This window comes from Pungitius pungitius, chromosome 7 (assembly GCF_949316345.1).
Source record: "Pungitius pungitius chromosome 7, fPunPun2.1, whole genome shotgun sequence".
NCBI classification, from domain to species: domain Eukaryota; kingdom Metazoa; phylum Chordata; class Actinopteri; order Perciformes; family Gasterosteidae; genus Pungitius; species Pungitius pungitius.
This window is the reverse complement of record NC_084906.1, coordinates 5,013,429-5,034,690: the sequence shown is the minus strand read 5'-3', so window position 1 is coordinate 5,034,690 and position 21,262 is coordinate 5,013,429. Positions and strand designations below refer to the sequence as shown.

General features: G+C 43.8%; 1 protein-coding gene across 1 annotated transcript; it reads left to right on the top strand.

Moving 5' to 3' along the window:
• Positions 1-6,676: 6,676 nt before the first annotated feature.
• Positions 6,677-19,765, top strand: LOC119217242 (tetraspanin-1). The gene is made up of 7 exons (XM_037470739.2): positions 6,677-7,270; positions 10,542-10,748; positions 12,194-12,268; positions 16,999-17,097; positions 18,273-18,416; positions 18,811-18,894; positions 19,218-19,765. Exons 1-7 carry the CDS (start codon positions 7,214-7,216, stop codon positions 19,275-19,277), a joined length of 726 nt encoding a protein of 241 aa, XP_037326636.2. The 5' UTR covers positions 6,677-7,213; the 3' UTR covers positions 19,278-19,765.
• Positions 19,766-21,262: the final 1,497 nt, after the last annotated feature.

The following is a 21,262-nucleotide window of genomic DNA, read 5'->3' as shown; positions in this document are numbered from 1 at the left end:
TGCCCCGAGGCTGAGTCTATACAGAGAGACTCCAGTGTGACAGAGACCCCTTTTTCATTGTAAAACTTTTCTAAAATCTGCAGAAAAGTCTTGGAAGTTTGTAGGTACTGTCTTGATTCCCGACCAGAATGATGAATTTCAGGTTCATTTGAGAGAATCAGGATTTTTTTTAGCTGCTTGTCCTATATGTACAGTAGGTTTAGCACAATGTGAATGCTTAATAGATTATTCACTGGTATACAAACATTATGTTACTAAATTCAGTATCCTCCCTCCATCTTTTCAATAATTTTCAACAATAAAAAAGCAGAGACCAACAACAATTCATTTGTAAAAAAGGAAATATAAAAGTGTTTTGTCATTGGAAGAATAATCATGTAAGAAAAACAATTTAGTACACCATCACACCGTACACTGAGGGGAAAGTGAAACACGTCCCGGCCGACCGAGCCACCCAGACGCCAGTCTTTATTGTAAGAGTTGAGGGGTCACAGCTTTATGGAGGGCGGCATGGGGGACGCTGTCTACTCCAGCTGGGCCTAATGATAACCATGTGAGCACATAAAAAGTCCTTCTACTCTGTAGAATACTGCCATCCCATGCTGTAAATTGTGGTTGAAGAAATTTCCCTGAAATCCTCCCTTAATGTGGGAGAAAGCCACACAGGACGTCGCAGTCTCATCGCCTCCCAACTCTGTTTTGCGTAACAAAAGGGAAAAATGGCAAATGAGAACTGGGAGACTGAGGACGGCATAGAGAGAATGAAACCGGAAAATTAGAATGATTGAGGGAAGTGACAGGGGATGCTGCAGATGAGAGAGGCGTACGATGAATAGAGGGAGGCAGCCGATCAAATTTTATGGTTGACTTATCCCTTTCACAGGCCCATAGCCAAACAATTTACAATCATCCAAAGCATTAACCTTTCACGAGCCACGGGGACGCGTTGTCCATGATGCGCTTTGCATGCCTGATGAAACGTCGCACGGAAATAACTCATCCTGCCGGCCAAACAAAGCAATGGAGAGGAGGGGAAGGGTGGGAGAGGGGTGGCCTAGGTGTGGAGGAGAAGGAATAGAGAGACGTGTTTGGAGGAGGACAGGGAGTGATGTTTGCGGGAGGCTTTTGTTAGGGGAGGCAGATTGGCTCGTGCATCAGGGTGAGCGATGGCAGGGAGCAGGCTCAGCAGTGGCTTGGCCGCCCTCCGCGGTCCGTTCTTAACGACTGTTTTTTTTTTTTTTTTTTTTACAGGTGAGGAGGAGGGGGTGGGAGAAAGTCCAGAGTTACAGTGGGACGGGGGAAGCGTTAAGAGCACAAGAAGAAGGCTTGATTCCCGTCTCGTGGAGGGGAGCCAATGTCCATGCTATTTACTGCATGACAGCCTCCCATCTCTCCATCAATCCCCAACACAAGCTGGGAAACGGAAAGAGGGGGTCTGGGGGGGCCGAGATTGACAGTGGGTTTGTTGGTGTGTGTGTGTGTGTGTGTGTGTGTGTGTGTGTGTGAAAATGGAAGAAGAGGGAAAAGAAGAAAGAAAAGAGGGACTGCTAACAAATTAGCAGAGAGGAACAGAAGACGTGACCAAATCACAAGGGGGAGAAAAGGTGTTCTCGTGGGTCCAGTTATTGGAGCCTCAGAACGGTGTGAAAATGTACTCAAACTTACCATCGAGAATTAGGTCTTCAACAGCCTGAACCGCATCAGGTTTAAGAGGACAGAGAAACCAGTGCCATCTAAATAAGACCCGCGGATTATTAAATCAGGAAAACAGACCCGAGGAGAGAACACCAACGTTGTCCGGGGCAGCGGTCTGCCCCCGATTAACACGCAAGCGCGATCCAAAACATCGGCACACATGTCATGTTTCCGGCATTTCACGGTTCACAGTCTTTGATTTACATCATCAATCATATTTTCCTGCTGCTGTGATTATGATGCAAAACCAACCTGATTAATGAACCCCCCCCCCAGCCTCCCATTGAATGATTTTCAGTATTTATACTTTTTATATTGTAAGTATGGGAGTAGACTTTATTGTTCCTTTAGTATTCAGTTGTATTCTATTGCAAGGTGTTTCCAAACATTAAGGTCAATGACACTTATTTTAGTGTGTTCAGCTGGTTGCAAACTACTGTTTTATATACACTAGGTATCACACTTTTTATTCTAGTTGTTGGTGTAATAGTGATGGAATTTCTTTATTTCATGGGTCCAACTGTTCCTAATAGTTTTGTTTTGTGAAAACCTAAATAATGTTCGGCCTTAGTCAACACAGTGTGTCTCTGTGTGAGACTGTGGTCTCTCACACAGAGACACACTGGGTCAAATGATAGAACAGGTGTTTGTTCCTCAATGTCCAGTTAATCTCGTGGTGCCTGAGGTGGAGAAGATGAACGTCTACATCCAAGGTTTATTACCAGCACCTACTTTCTGCCCAGAGCAGACCAGAGACTGACAGCAATAAAACGTGACCCTGCTCGGACCAGATTAGACGCCACGGCATTTAGACCTGGGCTGGACAGATCAAAATAGTTGTTTAATTCCTCTTACAACGAAATCCAAGAGACATGTGACCTATCAATTGGCGTCAATGTCTTAAGGAAGTAGCATACGCTAAAAGAATCGAGGAGAAACAATTGAAAAGTTTCGGAACTTGAATCTGTTAGCCCCAACTGCCAACTTATTAGACTTGAATTACACTAATCATCAGATCAGACACAATTAGAGTAGCGAAGACAAAATGAGATAAGGACTAAGGGAGCTATGGATTGATAACCGAGAGAAGGGGAAAAAAAGAGCCGGAGACCAAGGGAGAGACGGGGAAAGAGCGGGAGATAAAGAGGCAGAGAGGCTGCATACAAATGACCCCTTTTAGCTAATTAGCAGCGCCGCTAAGAGCCCTGGGAGAATTGGCCCCTATATGCTGCTGCTGCACAGCGGCCCTATACGTGGTGAGATCAAGCCCACGGCCACAGGGGCTCATAAGCAATGTGTGTCATCGCAGGATACCATCAGTCATAGAACAAAGGAGGCTTACGGGTCAGGGGCAGCGATACACCGCTGCACACTGCAGCTCCTCTCCTCTTCATCCTCTTTTCCTCCTGCCTTTCCCTTAAATTGCCATTAACCCCCTCGTCTTCATTTCCCCTTTCTTCCTCTTTTTTCCCCGTCTTCCTCGTAGTCGTCCTGCTCCTTTGTGTGTGAGTGAATTAGCCAGCCTTTAGTTTTGATTTATAGACCTGGGACCTCCTAGGGCCTAATGGATAGCTGTGAATTAATATGCAATGCTTATGTGTGTGCGTGATAAATGATCGTGCAGGAGACACAATAGAGGTCACAGCGGCACCAGTCTCTCTACCGGCGGTGGTTGAATTGGCGCCACTATGGCCTCCAATTTTCATTCCTCACCCGAAAAGAAATGATCAATTTGTAACGTCGACATAATGGATGGCGAACAATAATAAAGTGACTGCTGCGCTCGTTTGGATAAAGTCTCTCCATATCACTCGCCATGTGGAAATAATCAGGCAGGTCATGAAGTCGCTAGCAGCGATTGACATTGTCTGAACAAAAAGGCATTAATGGATGTTAGAGACGGGTTGGCAACAAATTCATGAGCTCGTATTCCCCCCCCCCCTTGTTGACCAAGGACAACAACCTGGAGACTAGAGACTCATCCTGTCTCGAGGGGGGCTGCACAGGGGGGGAGAGGTCAAGACAGGTGCAAGAATACATCACCATCATCATCATCATCATCATCTGACTTTTGTAACACACATGCTGAATGACCAGATGCTATTTACAGCAATCCAAAGCCAAGAGGCCTCGTTCTGGTGGCTTATAGTTCACAGGGTTGTGAACTCTGCGGTCTATATCAGAAGATGTCTAACAGAGGGATGGTCGGCGCCCAGCTGCACGCACACACACACACACACACACACACACACGTGTGACATCCGGGTCGGGTGAAAACCTTTCATCTTCACAATGTCAACATTTCAGGCACTGAACACAACCCTGTTTTTTTTACCTTTACCTACAGTGGAAGAGCTTTAGCACACAGAGGCTTTCTACACAGCCCAGAGGAGATGTTGTCCCATCAAACCTTTGTGCTTGCAGAGAACAGAGAATCCCTCCTAACACATTTGAGCTCCCAATACGCTTTACCCTCAACTCTGTAACTTGTTCCTATCAACCTTTTTTAATAGGAGCCTTTTTTTTTAAATTTGCAATCCGACTTCCTGCCATAGCCTCTTGTGGCAACTAAAGCATCATATGTCATTTTTCTGCAACTGAAAAACGTCTTGCTTAAGGACAGAGAACGATGGTCATTAAAAAGTTAACCGTAGTGTTTTCGTAGAGGCTCTAGAGCTTTTATAGCTTGTGACCCCTTAATATGATATCTGGTGTTAACAGGAATGTTATTCATGGGAGACGGGCCGTTTTTAGGACGAAAGGAGTTGCCCAGTTGGTGGCTTAAAGTAGTTGATTAAACAGCTGTTTTACTAAGATTAAACATGTCAATAGGAAATAGGGCAGTGGTGCGCTATGACAGGTTCACACACATGATGTGCAGGCTTATGATGCCCTTTAAAAAGTGTAAAGCCTTGTGGCATCCTGTTATATTCAAAGGGATTAAAGGTGCTAATCACGTACAGCAATGCCCCTCGTTTCGGGTCCCTGTTGTATTTAATTCTCCATCTTATACCATTGTTTCCAGTCCCTCTTTGGTCAGTAGTAATGAAGGCTTACACATGACTGTATATCACTGGGACTATTAAGTCATTTTGAAGGTTATAATGGGCCCTTTTAAGGGATTTTAATCATTGTTATCAGACGCGGTGTTGGGAAAGGTTTCCAAAGAATTGGAGTGCAGTGAACAACAACGTGAACTTATAAGATGACCTCACTCGACAACAGAAAACCATAGCTGCTAAAACGACCCCTCGTTTCCAGGCTGATTACCATGAGTCACATTTCCAAGAGCTTTTAATGAGCACTAAAACCATTATGGCTACTGAGTACAGACTCCAGGATAGTCGATCAACCTTAAAATCAAGTCAAAGGATGAAGCAAGGCCCACATGGGACTTGCAAGGTATACTCGTAATGGAAGCAGCCTCAGCAGCACTAGATGCATAACTGTGGCAGCTGCCCTGGGGGGGGGGGGGGGCACTGATAACACTCAATCCAACCGACCTCATTAAGGGACCCTTGTTTTTTACCCTCGGCATCTCAGCCCAGATCCCCACAGCACCCGTCGCTGCTTTCATCACAGGCAACGAAAAAAGCACGCCTCCAATCTTTTCCCCTTTCCACGCGCCGCCGCTACCACGGCCGTCAAGAGTGTGTGTGTGTGTGTGTGTGTGTGTGTGTGTGTGTGTGTGTGTGTGTGTGTGCGTGCGTGCGTGCGTGCGTGCGCAGGCACGCGCGGCAGGAGATTATTACCGGTTTAATGGATAACGAAGCCTGACAGGTGGTGCTCTCGCTGAGATTAAGGACCGGTGGGTTAATGACGGTGGGGGTGAGATTGTCATAACTCACGATAAGGCCATTAAAGTGATATTACTGAGAGAGACTTCCGCCGGTACGGGCTCAACTCCACAACATCGACTCCCTTTTTGTATATAGTGTACAGTATAAATGGACTTTGACTCGAGAAAAAGTCTTAGGAGGAAACTAGACAAAGGAATACATGGGAAGCGTGCGGTTTACCAACAAATTCTAAATTTAGGAGTTTAGAGGTGTTAACGAGTGAAACAGCTGTGATCAAGTAAGAGCCTCATTAAATTGCTATCATTTCTCGAGGCGAATGGCTTTGGAATGTGCCCAAAAACTACCTCTGAATTCACAGCACTGGAAGGTGTTGTTGACAGATAAACATGAGCGGCAGGGAAAACGTATTATTCTTTATTCACTTTCTTTCACTTTGTGCTGGACAAAGAAGAGCGCATTCCTCCACTCAGAGAAACACTCCCGGCCAGTTGAATCTAAAATACAACAGTGAAGAGAGTGTCTGCAGTTCACCACCCCCCTCTGGTGGTCAGCATGGACCACTGCACACTCAGGGAGGTGGGGGGGAGAGGGGGGGCAAAGGAACAAAGGAAGGAGAGTTGGAACAATAGAGTCCACATGCAACGTGTGTGCTTTGGCTGTTGCAGTATTTATCTTGTCTTCAGGAGCATGAATTCGATTCATCGCCGTTCAGTGTTTGCTATTGTGCCGATGACTGAGCACAACAATAACGGTTGAAAACACTGACTGCAGGCAACTTTTTAGGCATTATGACAACATTATGATTCTGGGGAATTTCTTCTGTGTACGTTAATAGTTAGACATATATGACATATATGTTGTTCCCTGAATCCAATAGATGACAGAGCTGCTAACTTTGCAGTCAAACTGACTTGTAAATGTTATCTTTATCCATGTTGTGCAACGTAGTCATACGACTCTCTCTCCTCATACGTGGAGGACCTGTTTTACTTGGTCTGACAGGCTGTGGAACTGTACACGTGCACCTTTTTGAGAATCAAAAGCCCAAAAGGGTGTGATCCTGTCCTGTCCTCTCAGGCTCCTCCCCTCTGCACCTCAACACATGGCACCTGTATCCTGCGGGGCCGCACCCGCTCCTCCGCTCACTCTGCTCATGGGATTACTGATCCCTGCCACAGGCTGGCAGCTGCGCACTGACTGATATATTCGGGCAGAATCCGCAGATTCACGTCCGCACACCTGGAAACACCTGCACGGCAAAATACAGAAAAATCCTGCTTCTTTTTGTTTTTTTTTCATGTGTTATTTTGCTGTCTTTAGGTCAGGTTCGTTATTTTAAAACGCCGGGCTGTTAAATTGGTTTAAATCTCCGCTCCTTTGGATGCTAAGAAATATCAGCTCACTAAAAGGTAACATTTTTGTTTTCCGTTGCCATAATGTCTACATGTAACCACATGCACCTTCCTTTCTTTTATGGCTCTCCCTCTCTTTTACATTTTTCCATTTACAGAAATTTTTAACCATTTCCCACAGCTGTGTGTGTTATCATTAAGAATTATTGTCGGCGATGTAATTTTCGCAGTAATTTTGCCCAGAGGCGTGCTGGCTGTAATGGGAAAGCGCGAGCATGAATACCGTGCGTGAGTGAGAGATAGAAGGTGTCTGCTGATGAAAGAGGAAGTGCAATAATTTATCATCTCCGTTTATTACAGATTAAAATGGGCTGCTTCACATTCTTCAAACTGATGACGGTCTTGTTCAACTTGCTTATCTTTGTGAGTATGTTTCTGCTTTGATTGCGTGCTCGGGTATGATGAGGAGGGCAGGGGGGGGGGGGCGGGGGGTGCTTATGCTGAATCTTAACGTGAAAAGTAACGTGTAAAGCAAAAAAGAAAAACAGACAAACTATTCCCATCCGAACGAGGCCAACAAAATAATTTCATGCCGCTCCTTAATGTAAACAGATGGAACACAAGCGCTTTGGATGGCTGAGCCAGAAGGCCCAAATGATGCTCCTTTCTCCTCCACCTTCTCCCCACCGTAGCAATTTTCATCTCTTTAATTTCCAAGTCTCTTTTTTTCCACCTGCATCTCCCAGCTTAATGTTGATAACTAATGTGCATTGTGAAATGGAGAGAAACTTTGGCAAAGGTAAGCTGAAAGGCCCACCTGGGCTCCCACCGTCCCAGATGAAGCTCCCGGCACGAGTCATCATTTCCCCCCATTTTCCATATCTCCCCAAGTTACGATGCTTGATGAATCTATATTGGCAGCTCTAAAGGTACTCTCTCCCGCTCTGAAAGGATGATGCTTTGACGCGAGCGCAGCTGCGTTTCAAGTGTGGCGTTGCAATTTGTAGACCTCCTCTTCATCAGCCGAGCCCAAACAACATTGGATATCATTCTTCCTCTCAAGTCACCAGATTACGGAGCTGCTATCTGGTCCAATGAAAATGTAAATATTTCTTTAAAGTGCAGTCTCCGACCCTGTTTGGATTGAACAATTATGGGGTTTTTTCAATGCGTGTTTTAATAAGTTTCAATTGGAGAAAAAGAAAGAGAGGAGAACACACCAAAGCATACGTGTGAAGCCAGAGGAGGAAGATTGGCCAACTGCAGCAGCTTATCAGACCTTTGACTCCACCAGGGGAGGACAAGCAGTGCTCTGTTATTGTACAACCCAATGTTGCCTTCTGAATGGGCCAACACAACTGCAATATAATTGGCAGCAACCAAGACGGAGTTGCTTAAAGCGAATGTTGAAACAATGAATAATAAAGCAGAAGGATGAAGATCTGGCGGAGGATGAGGAAGCTGTGCTCTTTTAAACCGTTTTCATCAATAGCCGAGGATCAGTACCTTGATTCTCATTTCCATTCCTGCATCATCCTTTTAAAGAACTGAAACGTAAACGTAGCTACCGACGGTAACAGTGACAAGGTTGTGATTTGTGTGCATCTCCCCTCTTCCCATGCCAACGTGTCCCAGTGCATGTTCTGTTAGTGCAGAACTACAGTCCAGCGTAGGGAACTTATTCCGATTGTCTGCTCCCCGTGATGAGACTCACGAAAATGGGATTGTAAACTTACTGGACATTTTTCTCAATAGATCCTTCTTTAAAGAGAACCAATTCCATTTAAATAGGGGTGGTCCATGCCTATTCTCCCTTCTGCGACCTCTGTACGTTCCTATCTCTTCATTCACATCCCCCTGGAGGCCATGGCCTCTCATTCTGTTATTCATTCTTTCTCCTCTGACCCTAATAGGTTTTATTTCCCGTCTCCATGGATACCACACAGCTTCTTCTACTCCTTACTCTTTCAAAAACCTGATTTACGTACAGTCCTTTTGCCATGTGGGTGTTCAACTGACAAGGCATCCACCTGCATGAGGAAAACCATCAAAGGGATTAGACATCTACAAACAAAAAAAGCCATTGTGCCAGCTCTAATTATACTTGGGGAGGGATGATGGTGGCACACAAGGAGTTAAAGGGGAAATATGCTTGTCAAATCATATTTAGTCAACGGTGTGGTGATGGCACTGAACAGGTTCAAGGGATGGAAAGAGAGAAGGCGGAGTGAAAGGTGGGGCCAGGCAGAGCGAATGGAAGAGAGTCAAAAATAGATAGGGAGAGCCGGGCCAAGACAGGGAGACAAAGAAGAGGAGAGATGATCCCCACGTGGGCCATGTCAGCGTCTGACAGCAGATGTGGAGTGTCGGGGCCTGGGGGCGAGCAGCGGGGGGCCCCTGACTGCAACGAGACTGATGCAGCCTGACAGACAATATCGAAACATCAGGTTCTTCAGCAGGACGAGGGAAAGAAGGAGAAATCAGTCCGTGCGAGGGGTTCATGGTGAAACACACAGAGGAGAGGGAGGGGGCGGATAAAGAGGTGGAGGGAAAGGTCAGAGGTGCAGAGATGGAGAGGCATGCAAGGAGAGATAATAACAGGGGGATCAGGTGGTGTCCCGTGACTATAACATGGAACATGTGACATAGTTTGGATTGTGTTTGTTATGAGCTGGTTTTACGGGTCTTGAGCCGGTTTCTGCGAACCCACTTCAGTGACCCCTCATAAAAGGACTAGCCGCTTGCCTCTTCATTTAAACAGTCAGATATTATGGAGCAACTTTAATACCTGTAAATTATCTGTAACCCTTGTATTATCGCTATTCTGAATTTCAAAATATTTAAGCAAGAGTGTTTTATATGCTTCCATTTTAATTAGCCTTCAATAAAAGCTCAAAAGGTCGCCATCTCCTACGTTTTTGATCAATATAAGATAACGTACAGGGTATTCACGCAGCACTAATTCAATCAATTATATGGATGAAACAAAAGTGGAAATTTGTCATTAAAAGATCTCCCGGGGCTTAAAAGGGCACAACACCTCTGCACTTTGGAGGGCGGTAAAAGCAAAATGCATCCTTTTGCTAATCGGATGGTTTTCTGTCCTAATTAAGTTTGGCTGGCTTGAAGTTGGAGCCGTTCCGAGACTTGACTTGACTTTCCATACAGCTGTTGTACAAAGGGGAAGTGAGGGGTAGGCAGTGAATGTCTCCCTCCCCTTGACTGTCTCAGCTATAATCCCCTAGCCCATCTCTGTACACCCCAAGGCTGGCTTTATCCAGCAGCACAAGATGAACACTAAATGGATCCCATGTGTGTGGGGGGGAGGGGCTGGGGGGGTGAAAGCAGTCGACCAAAAGGTCAGTCATTTTGATCAAAAAGGGAAAAAAGGAGGCCAAGTTGGTGCTCTGGACCTCGATACAGAACGGGAGGCCTGAGGCAGTCACCACTGTGTTATTGTGTCACTGCCAGGTATTAGTAAGAGACTGTTACCAGTTTAAGATGGCCACTCATTTCCAAAATCCTATTACACCCTTAAGAGCAAATAAACCCATGCAAGGATTGGCTCGTTAAGTGTGTACTCAATCCACCGGGGAGCCGGCGGCTTAGCATCCTACTTTGATGAATGACAGGGGTTCGCTGCATTAATGATACTCGGTTGCCCGGATGTACGTTTTCTCTCATTCTCCCGCAGATGGGTGGCCTGACCCTGCTGGCCATGGGGATCTGGGTGAGCGTGGCCGAGGGCTCCTTCCTCCGGCTGCTGGGGCCGTTCTCCGACCAAGGCCTGCAGTTTGTCAACGTCGGCTTGTTCTGCGTCATCATCGGAGCCGGGCTGCTGCTGCTGGGGCTCCTGGGCTGTTGTGGGGCCCACAAGGAGAGCAAGTGTCTGCTGCTCACAGTGGGTGTAAAATACAGTTCATGGACTGACGGCACCAGTGAGGCCGCGGTGCACAGCATAGTTCTAGACACACTGAAACAAAGATATTAATTATACTCAGCAGCCTAACGTCCGAGTCGCCGTCTCGTTCATAAAATATGAGCACCGATCAACTGCTGCAGAAGTAAATCCTAATTTTCATTACTAGAAACTTGAGAGAAACGCTTCTAATCGGTATATAGTATATAATAATAGGTACAAAGTGTGTAGCACAGGGCTCTCACACAAACAAATTCTATGCAACACTAGTGCCGAAAGAAACTATTAATAAACCGCTTGAGACTAATTCACTGGTCCATATTTCTTAACAACAAATTAAAGTACCATTGAGGAGTGCAAGGACCACAGGGTGCAATCCGCTTCAGACAAACCCACTGTGCACTTCCTGTCCAGCGGCAAAGAGCAGACAGAGACATTCGGGGAGCAGCCGCTTCGCAACGTGGAACAAACGGCAGTTACAGAGTAAGATATGACTCCCCTGAGTTGGTGGAGAGCAAAACCAGAGCTAAAAAAGGGCAATAATGAACGTACTTGGGTGGACACAATAAACACTCCGATGGGATAACAAAGTTGCCTTTTGTCTGCTTGGTGTTTAAAAAAGGCCAATGTGACACCACAACGGATCACCTATGTCTCCATCGCGCGCTTTTGCACCGTGCCGCCATCGAGAGCTCAGATAACAGCCACATCCGGCCCTCCTGCAACATCCAGACCCGCGCCACCACCGACCCTCAAACAGTGGTGTCCGTTATCATGCTCATTAGCGGCGAGGCTAACTACCTCTTAGTCCGCTGCGGTGAGTCTAATGAGGGGCACAGGCGGCACATTTCGCCCCCCGTAGAGCCCTCATCACGTCCGCACGTCCAATCCAGCGGATTCTGCGGCCGACGGCACGGGGCGCGCTGAATCCCTGCCTCGCGTGATCAACAGCTGTAACGGACTGGATAACTGCAATGGCTGCGCCGAAAGAGGGCATCGCTCAGGCTACGCGTTTCCTTATTGCCCCTCTGCGCAATCAGCCAAGCTCTATCGACACTCTGTGATTGCAACATACAAACAAAAGCTGTTTAACCTTGGATGTGTTGGTAGTTAGTTACACACCTCATGAGCTTTTTATTATGAGCGTTGAAATTAAAAATCTTAATAAGTATTTTTTCATTCACTCATTTCAATTTCCACATTTTTGGAGAAAGGGTTCAATACTGTCCAAAACATTTTTGATTTAACAAGACAATGGTCGTCAGAGCAAATGTTGACGCAAGGCCGACCGGTGGCTTCTCATGCAAAACAGATCACTTGAGCTCTAGACTTGGTTTTAGAAAGCGTCTCGACGAGAGTCCAATAGGGGTTATTTTCATATAACTAAGAACAGAAAGAAATGAAACACTCTTTTTCTCCTCCTGCAGTTTTTCTCCATCATCCTCATCATATTCATTGCTGAAGTGGCAGTTGGAATCGTGGCCTTGGTCTACTCTTCATTTGTAAGTCTCCCCCCTCTTCATCCCTTCCCCTTCATTCATTGCCTCATCACATCCCCCCCCCCCCCCCCCCTTCTATGACCCCTCTTTCCCCTCCCTCTCTTCACTTCCCTCCCTTTGTCTCTTAATTCGTCTCGTCCCTCTCGGCCATTCTCTGTCACCCGCTCAACCCATCGTGCCACTCTGTGGATTTTATCTCCATGTAAATTCTCCATCATAGGCGCAGCCATCATTGAATTACTGGCTTTATGTCCGCCTCACTACATCCGGCTACTTAATGACTCTGGGATAGCCCCGAGCAGTGTGCGCCGTCACTAACTTTGAGCAATTTATTACCCTGGAATACTGAAGCTAAAGCATTTTATATGCAAAACAGCCTATTTACATATGCGTTTCTCTTCCTCTCACACACACACACACACACACACGCTCCCTACATTACGGAACGCACAATAATAAAATACAGGAATTAACCAATTTTGTCATTTTATTTGGAAGACTTCGTTAAGAAAAAGTCTTTAAATGAAAACAGGAGTATTTTTGCTTTTTTTCCCACAATGAATATAAGTAAATCCTAGGAACGGCCTCTGATGCGTTTGGCTCACTTCTTGGAGAGAGCCTGTGGGATAAACAATGTACTTTTCATTATCAGGAGAAATGATGCCCTGTAAAACATTTGTTATAAAATAATGTTTTGCTTTCTACATAGAGCTAAAAGCTGATAACACACGGCACAGTCCTTTTCGGTCTTAATATCTTGATGCTTTAATAAATTCAAACTATTTTTACTCAAATCTCCACTTATTGACTGAAGATTCAAAAATCCCTTTTAGAACATTTTTTTGCAATAACGAATATCTTTTACAAAAAAAAATGTGATATTTGATTGGACTTCGCTGCAAACAGAGCCCATAAAATGATGCTTTCAGTTTTGCAGTAGACCAGTCGACCTTTAACTTCTTCTCGCTCAGGTTTACTATTTCTCAGCTATACTGTCAAACCCTGGCGTGTCTGCTGTCGCACACAAAGAAGCAAAGTGTGTTTGTGTGCGTTATGTGCATGTGTCCTTGGGGGCTGAGCTAGGAGAACTGCTGCTGCTCTGCAGGGCTCAGTGAAATGGAAGACAGAACTCAACATTTGTCTTCGTGAAGGAGATCACTGATACGGTTTCCTCAATTTAACGCGGTTATTTAGCTTTAGCATCCTCTGTTCATTACAAACACAAAGATTGTTAAGTCCGCGGCGGTGACGAGTGCATCCGAGTAGATGTTCATTTCCTGCCTCTGATAACGCAGCAAACACAACAGCATCAGGATAACAAATATGGGCAATATACACCTAATATGCATACATATAGCTGCCCGTGTCAATAAGTAAGACACACAGGCGGAGACGAGGAAAGGGGAGGATAACTAAAGCGCTGATCTATTCAGCCCTACTTATCTGCGGCATAAATCTGGCTTTTGGGCAGCGGGCCGCGGCAGCTCATCTAACCAAAGCGCCAATAACCTTCAGGTGGTCAGAATAACTGAGATTTAATAAGCAATTCCAGCAGGCATCATGAGAGGCTGTCAGTGGTCATGGTTGTTCTTTGTGAGGCAGGTGATTCCGAAGTGACCCGGGTGGAGATTTATGACGGCGGGCCCATGTGGACTTCACACTAGATGAATGGAATAGATGTGATGTGGCGTTTATTGAATCACACCAACGTCCTTGGACAGTAAAGAAATGTTCTCTCACAACGTAAACCAATGCTGATTGGTGTTTGCTTTAGTCACTCGTCAGTAAGGGGGACGGTAGGCAAGATTGACCACAATTACTTCTGCTTTAATGCAGCACCAATCAATGGCATCATATTAAAAATGGAAGAAACAACTGTATGTGAGGGTCATTATCGACGCTGTGGTCTCCCTCAGGTCTATTTGTTGCTTTCATACAACGTGGCATTGCGCTTTGTTTGGATCAATTGAAACTTTATTATTGAGCAGGAGATGTAACATTTTTTTCCAGATGTTTAGTCTTTGAGCATTCTTTTAAAGTGATGCTCATCTCTGACTTGGAACATAAATGTACGTAGAGTATAAACTGGGGCTTTGTCATAAGCAGATAAAGTACAAATTAGTGCATTCCAAATTTTTATTTCCATTAACCTTATTTGCATGTTTTTTTATAATTTTGAAATTGTATAGACCTACAAAAAGGTAAATGAAAATGCAGTTGATGACTAATGGCACCAAACATTACCTCTCCACTTCCCACAGTCACGCTTAGCTGAATGTAACATACTGGGTTCACATTCATTGCTTTTCCACTTAAGACCAACCAATTAACAGCCAACCAGTCAGTGAAATAAAAGACACTAATAATCATTTTAGGAGCAACGTCACACGGTAAAGCAGAGAGATCAATAACAAATACATGAAGCTGTAGATTTCTATTGTGTGTGTGTGTGTGTGTGTGTGTGTGTGTGTGTGTGTGTGTGTGTGTGTGTGTGACGCAGGGCAGAGTGACAGTGATGAATTATCCAGCTGGTGATAACCTGCTCTGATCTCAGCCACTTTAACAGCTTCTTGGGGGGGCATTTTTAATTGTGGCATGTATCCCATCCTTCAGCCTCTCTTTCGCCTGCCCCCGTCACTGTACATGCACACATTACACATGTACACAAACACACACACACACACACACACACACACACACACACAAAGGAAAAAAGAATCCCTTTCCAACACATCGACCTGATACACTTAGTTGCACTTGGCCACATGCACATACAGTAACGCACACACTAACCCTCATCAAATCGTGAGACTGTACGTGTACGCGACAGGATTATTAATCAAAAGGGGGGGTGGGGGGGGGGCAGGGAGGAGGAGGGACGCCGTGAAAGAACCAACTTGTGTGTTTGCAAAAGAAATCTTTCCCAACAAAAGACTCTGCTGCTGCCTCAACTGTAACCCGACCCTTTTGTGCACTTCGGATAAACACAAATAGCAGACAAAATGGGTGCTGACCAGAGCCATCAGGAACATCAATATATATGTTAATGCCCCCACATTTCACAACCTTAAAAAAAAAAAGAAGAATGGAGAATAATGTCAGGTCTTTTTTTGATTTATTTTCATTTTTTCCAGATGCCAGACCGGGGCTCTTTATTTCCCTAGTGCTTTATGTTGGAGATTAATTTAATTTCTGATGAATAGGTGACTCCCAGAGAATTACTTTTCCTGCCTCTGAAATCAACAGAAGTATTTTATTTGCCGGTCTCCTTGGATACTGAAGTGTGTGTATGTGGATAACACTGTTGGACATCTGCAGCGAAGAGATGTGTTTTTAAAACATCTACAATACTGTATTTGCATGAATGGGCCTCTTATCATACTGGATGTGTTGGTGCTGAGGAAAAGGGCTTTTTGATGCCACGGCTATTTTTATAATTGTTTAAAATATGTACTGTCACTTAGTAGATAAACTGATCATTAAAAGTGTTAAAACAATTCTAATAACAGCGCGTTCAAAGAACGTATTTCCCATCCTGTTCAATATGCTTTTAGTACAAAAAAATGGATAAATGAACATTGGATGCAGCAGTTTCTTGAAAATAAAAAGGGGAATGCAAGTCATTTATTTATTCAGCCGTTGCTCTAGTTTCCTTTTCTGAAAACACAAATGAAAAGTAACAAAAAAACATGCTAAGGTACGGCATTTAAATTCAATATTGAGATATTTGTGTATCACATTTTATCAGTCTAGAAGAAAAAATAGTCCCCGTACGTGCATGTAGACAACATCAGGTCCCGCACCATCTCATTCATTCACATCGCTCATAACGTAAACCTTAATTGTCTGGTTGCAAAAGCTCACAATGCCTCAAAACGATCATTTGTGGGATTTCTGGGGATCGCCACCGAAAGCTGAAAAGCTCAAATATCAACTAACTGTTGTCGCAAAATCTTGTTACTTGCGCAGTGATATGGACGCTCGAGTCAACGTGAACAGCAACCGTACATTATCGCTGAATAATGCACCCCCCGTGACTCGCTCTCGACCAATCAGAACACATACATATACACACACACAATTTTATTCCACTAAATTTATTTGACAGCTTCTGTTGTAATTTCTAAGATTTGAGATCAGTATATGGAATACCTAAAATGAGCAACTCTACGCAGTGTCTCAAGACTTGTTTCAGCAGATAGGTGTCGGCTAAATATGCTTCCGCTGGCAGACGTGCATCTTCTTTGAGGGACAAAAACACAATTCAAGGTGATTCAACAACAAACTTAACACACACACACACACAAATCCCTTTGGCTTCTCCTCTCTCTGTGACGGATTCATAGAACTAGTCATTATGAAGTATTAGCTTTCCCAAGGACACAGTTCTGGACGGGGCTACATGGAGCGTTTATAGAACAGAGAGAAAGTAGATGCTTGGAAAGATTGTAAACAAACTTCCTCTCATTAGTCTTTGCCTCCCCATTCCTGTAATGGACCATGTGATTGACACAAAGCGGCTTGCTATGTTGCGCTCACCTTGGGGGGTGTTTTTAGACCCTTTTAAAAAGCTCATTATTTTCTTAACTTTGATGGAGCCGGCTAACTCTTTTGTAATGAGAGCACCAATTCAGAAAAGGGGCAAACTATTTTGCAAGTGATGGTTTTTCCTAAATTAAAAGGGGAAACACAGAATGCCAATAAGTGTCTTTGCATGTGTGCGTTTTTCTCAGGCGGAGGAGATCATCAAAGCTTGGGCGATCCCTGCTTTACAGAACGATTACGGTAGTGATCCTGAGGTCACTAACATCTGGAATACTACCATGACAGAGGTACTGCACCGTGTTCACTAATTCTTTAGTATTAATTTACTACGTTAACATTTTTCATAGCGCTAACTTACTGCAAATGAAAACTTAATTCTGAGATTTTTATCAAACCACATGATTCGGTTACACAGCCATCTTCTTGCAGACATTTTGTTCTTATGCTTCCGAAGAGAATTAGCTTTGGGAAACTTGAAAAGTCAATCCCAAGCTATCATTACAAATAATTATTTATTATTCATGTGATGGTTCTGGTTTCAGTAAAAGAACAGAAACCTGTTTGTAAAGTACAGCACAACTATTTCTGAAGTGAAAATTAAATGAGTTTATTCACTCCTCAGATAACCACTCGGGCTTTATAGCCAAACATATGCCTTTTTTAATATTTATATTGATCTGTCCAAGCAGTTGAAAGCCTGTAATACTGGCTGCATGATTGGTAATACCTTAATCATATTATGTATGCAGATATCTATAGACTATGTTGTGGGATGTATGCACAAGCAACATTCTCTCACGCAAGTTCAGTATGTGTACAGACGGAGGGAAGAGGTCTCTGTTGTGAGCTTATTGTACACCACTCTGCACACTAGTGATCTATTTTCAAGAAAGCAGCCTAAAAGACTCCAAGTAGCTTATGATGATGCCATGAACATATTACTAAAGAGTCTGAGATGGTGTAGCGCCAGTGAAAAGTTTGTGGCTGCGGGAGTTAATACTTTCCAAGCCGTTTTAAGAAATCTTATATATGACTTTATCTGCCGGGTTAACATAGACCTCGAGTCTGAACTAAAAGTTTGATTAAAACAAAAGAAAATTACAGAACCGTAAACTGTGCAGCATCGGTCTGCTCTTATCCATTCGTTTAACTTTGTAAAACGCAAAGTAACGTGGTGCCCCAGAGAATGTGTTACGGTAACTTGATGTGTTCAATGGTTAAATACCGATTGTTTGCCCGATCGGTAAACGCAACAGAGTGAATACACATTTGTTCTGAATGCAAACGCACAACAAAACAAATAACAATAGGGCTTTCGCCCGACTTTGTCGGCTCAGGCCCTAATTACCAGACATCCTGTTACAGGCTCTCACTAAACTCTAATTGGGTTTAAATGCTTCCACATGGAGATGGACAATGCTTGTGGATAAAACGGAGTGTGCTGTTCTCTTCCCTCTCCCAGCTGCAGTGCTGCGGTTTGTCCGACCACAAAGACTTTGTCGGCTCCAAGTTTGTAGAGGAGAACGGAGGTAGCCTGCCGCCCAGCTGCTGCCGAGGCAACAGCGCCCCCTGCAGCCCGTACCAGGCCGAGCGCAGCGCGGTGCAGGTGACCTTGAAAACGACGCTACTGGAATATTTTCAACACTGGAAATCTTATTACTCCTGAACACATTCGTGAACAGGCAACAATGATGTTAGAAAATTCACAATACCCTAAATATAGAGGTCAATATTAGTGACAATTAGATTCCACAATTCAAGATATCCAGTTTGTTTTTTGGACTTGGTTATCAAACACTCTCTTCAACGTGCACCGATCCCAATTTCACTGCATCCTCTCAGTTCTCTAACTTTTATCCCTTTGAGGGGTAATTTCTTTACGACGAAAATATTTATTAAATGAAAGTAGGGAATGCTTTTCTTTATCCTACTATCATTTGTCATCTAATTTATGTACTATGTAAATTTGCTAAAGTATTTACATAAACATTTTTGCTTAGGGCTGTTTCAAACACATCTCAGAGACCCTCGAGGAGCACGCCAACATCGCGGGAGGCATCGTAGCAGGGATCGGCATCGTAGAGGTAACATAGAAAGCAACGGCTAAACTTTAATTAAATGTTAGTCAGTGCTTTGGTACATAAATAAAACCTAAAAATGAATTTCAAATGCAATGCTGTGTCTAAAACCTGTGTTCGATCAATAACAATATGAAAAGAACCATTTAATGATGATAGAATACATGTGATGAGATAACACGGTGGGTATGAGACCAGTAGTTCTCTGGTCTTTTCTTTGTTATTACTATCGACCTTTAATGTTCAAGCCGATCTGCCCCGTAGCCGTATTTTGTAGCCTAAAAATAATGCAGAAACCGCTTAACATTTGTGCCATACTTTTTCCTCAGATTGCTGCGATGATGGTGTCCATGTACTTGTACTGCCACCTGGACAAAAGAATCAACTGAGACTGTCAGGGAAACGCAGAAACGACACATAGACGCACGTGGGATTTTGTTCATTTTCGCATCATTTATTTTCTGTCTCGTAACTGTGTTTGTGGTTCCCTCTTTTCGGTTAAGAGAAGGCTTTAATACAAAGTCATTTTTATTATTATTTTATTATCAAGTGCAGTGTGTGTCTCTATTTATATCTGCGCCTGCAAAGTTTAAATAATTCATATTTTCCAAATAAAGTATTTCTAACATCATTTATACAGCAATGAGTGCACACGCCTGATTGCCTACTCTACAATATTGTTTATGGACTACGCAACCTTTTAACAAGAGTCTAAGGTGACACAGTGAGTGTGCATTTCCTGAAAGGAGATGCGTGTCGTTCTGAACCGCAGAACTCCAGACGGACCTTTAGGGCCTCTTTCTAGCTGCTCCTTTTGGTTCCGTCTGATTCAGTCTCAGTGTTTCCAGAACAAGGTGTAAACTCACTGTAAACCGGCACCGGACAGCAGAAACACACAGTTCAAGACTAGCTGACAAGCAGTAAGCAACGCAAAACTACCACAAAGCATGCATAACGAGCACAACGTGGTCAAAACAAAACGCTGATAGGAGAATTCAAAGTGACAAAGTGCGATCACAAAGATGTTCAGGATGACCACCAAGCGATGCAAAGGGACACCAAAGAGATGCAAAGGGACTCAAAACCACCACAAAACTCTGCCGAGTGACATTGAAGAGATGCAAAACAATCACGAGGTGAAAATGACCACAAAAGCAATGGGACATCCTAAAGATGCAAAGCGATTGCAATAAAACCACAATTTATCCTTTTTTTCTATATTATTAGGATTTTACGACCGTTGTTTACCTAAACACACGTCTTTATTTCAATATATAACAGCCAAAGCAATTGAAAGGAAACTGCAGCATCTTTTCGGGGCCACTGTGGGTGAGTGGGGTCGTCCTCCAATCAGAGGGTTGGCGGTCAGGCCCGGCTAACCCGCATGTTGATGTGTCCTTGGGCACTTAACCCCAGCATTGCTCCTCTAGCTGTGACTAGTTGTGTGAATGTTCATTACTGATGGTCAGGTGATGCCACTGTGTATGGTAGGTCCTACCATCTGTGTATGAATGCGTGTGAATGGGTGAATGATGTCATGTAGTGTTAAAGCGCTTTGGGTGGTCAGAAGACTAGAAAAGCGCTGTACAAATCCATCCATTTACCATTTTCTTTTGTCCCATTTTCTCAGAAAATAACTGCAATTAGATAGTAGCTTTATTCGCACGAGTCTATGTGAGAAATAGAATGACAGTGAGAGAAAGATTTTGAATTTAAGGCCCAATTCCTCATTTTATGGTTCAGCTCACATCAGCATCATTTACGTTGTTGACAAATAACCGCTGTTAAATCCCCAGTGTTCTAAATACCCAGCAGTGATCCACAGGTAGACAGTAAGTGATATATGAGAAGAACCATCTGGTGTGAACTACCCTGATGTTTCTAAACGGAGCTAAAAAGGACACTCGTCAAGTGGCTGCCAACAGCGCAAATTAATGCTACGTGGAGAAGGGAAATTGTTAATCTACAAGTACATCCATTTGACCAAGTCATAGATTCAACAAACATGGAGGCATTTTCATTTTTCTATTAAAAATAACACTAAAAGAGAGAACTAAAATAGTTTGAAAAGCAGCAACGGTGCATACTGTTAAAGTTTTTTGTCAAAAAATCTTTTGTTCACTTTGTTCTGCATTTAATCCTAGGTTTATTTGCGTTAACGCTACGGTACACTTGGATGATTCCTTGAATCAAATCCATAATTTTCCTACAGATTTTATTTTTCATAAGGCAAAACAAATGTAATACATTAGAGAAGTGTAAAAATAATACCATTAAGAACAGCGCAATGATGAGACAATAAGGCTCATCTCATCTTAACAAAAGGTGTAGTAAGGCTAACGGGGGCTACGAGGGGCAGTGGTGTGGGCTTTAG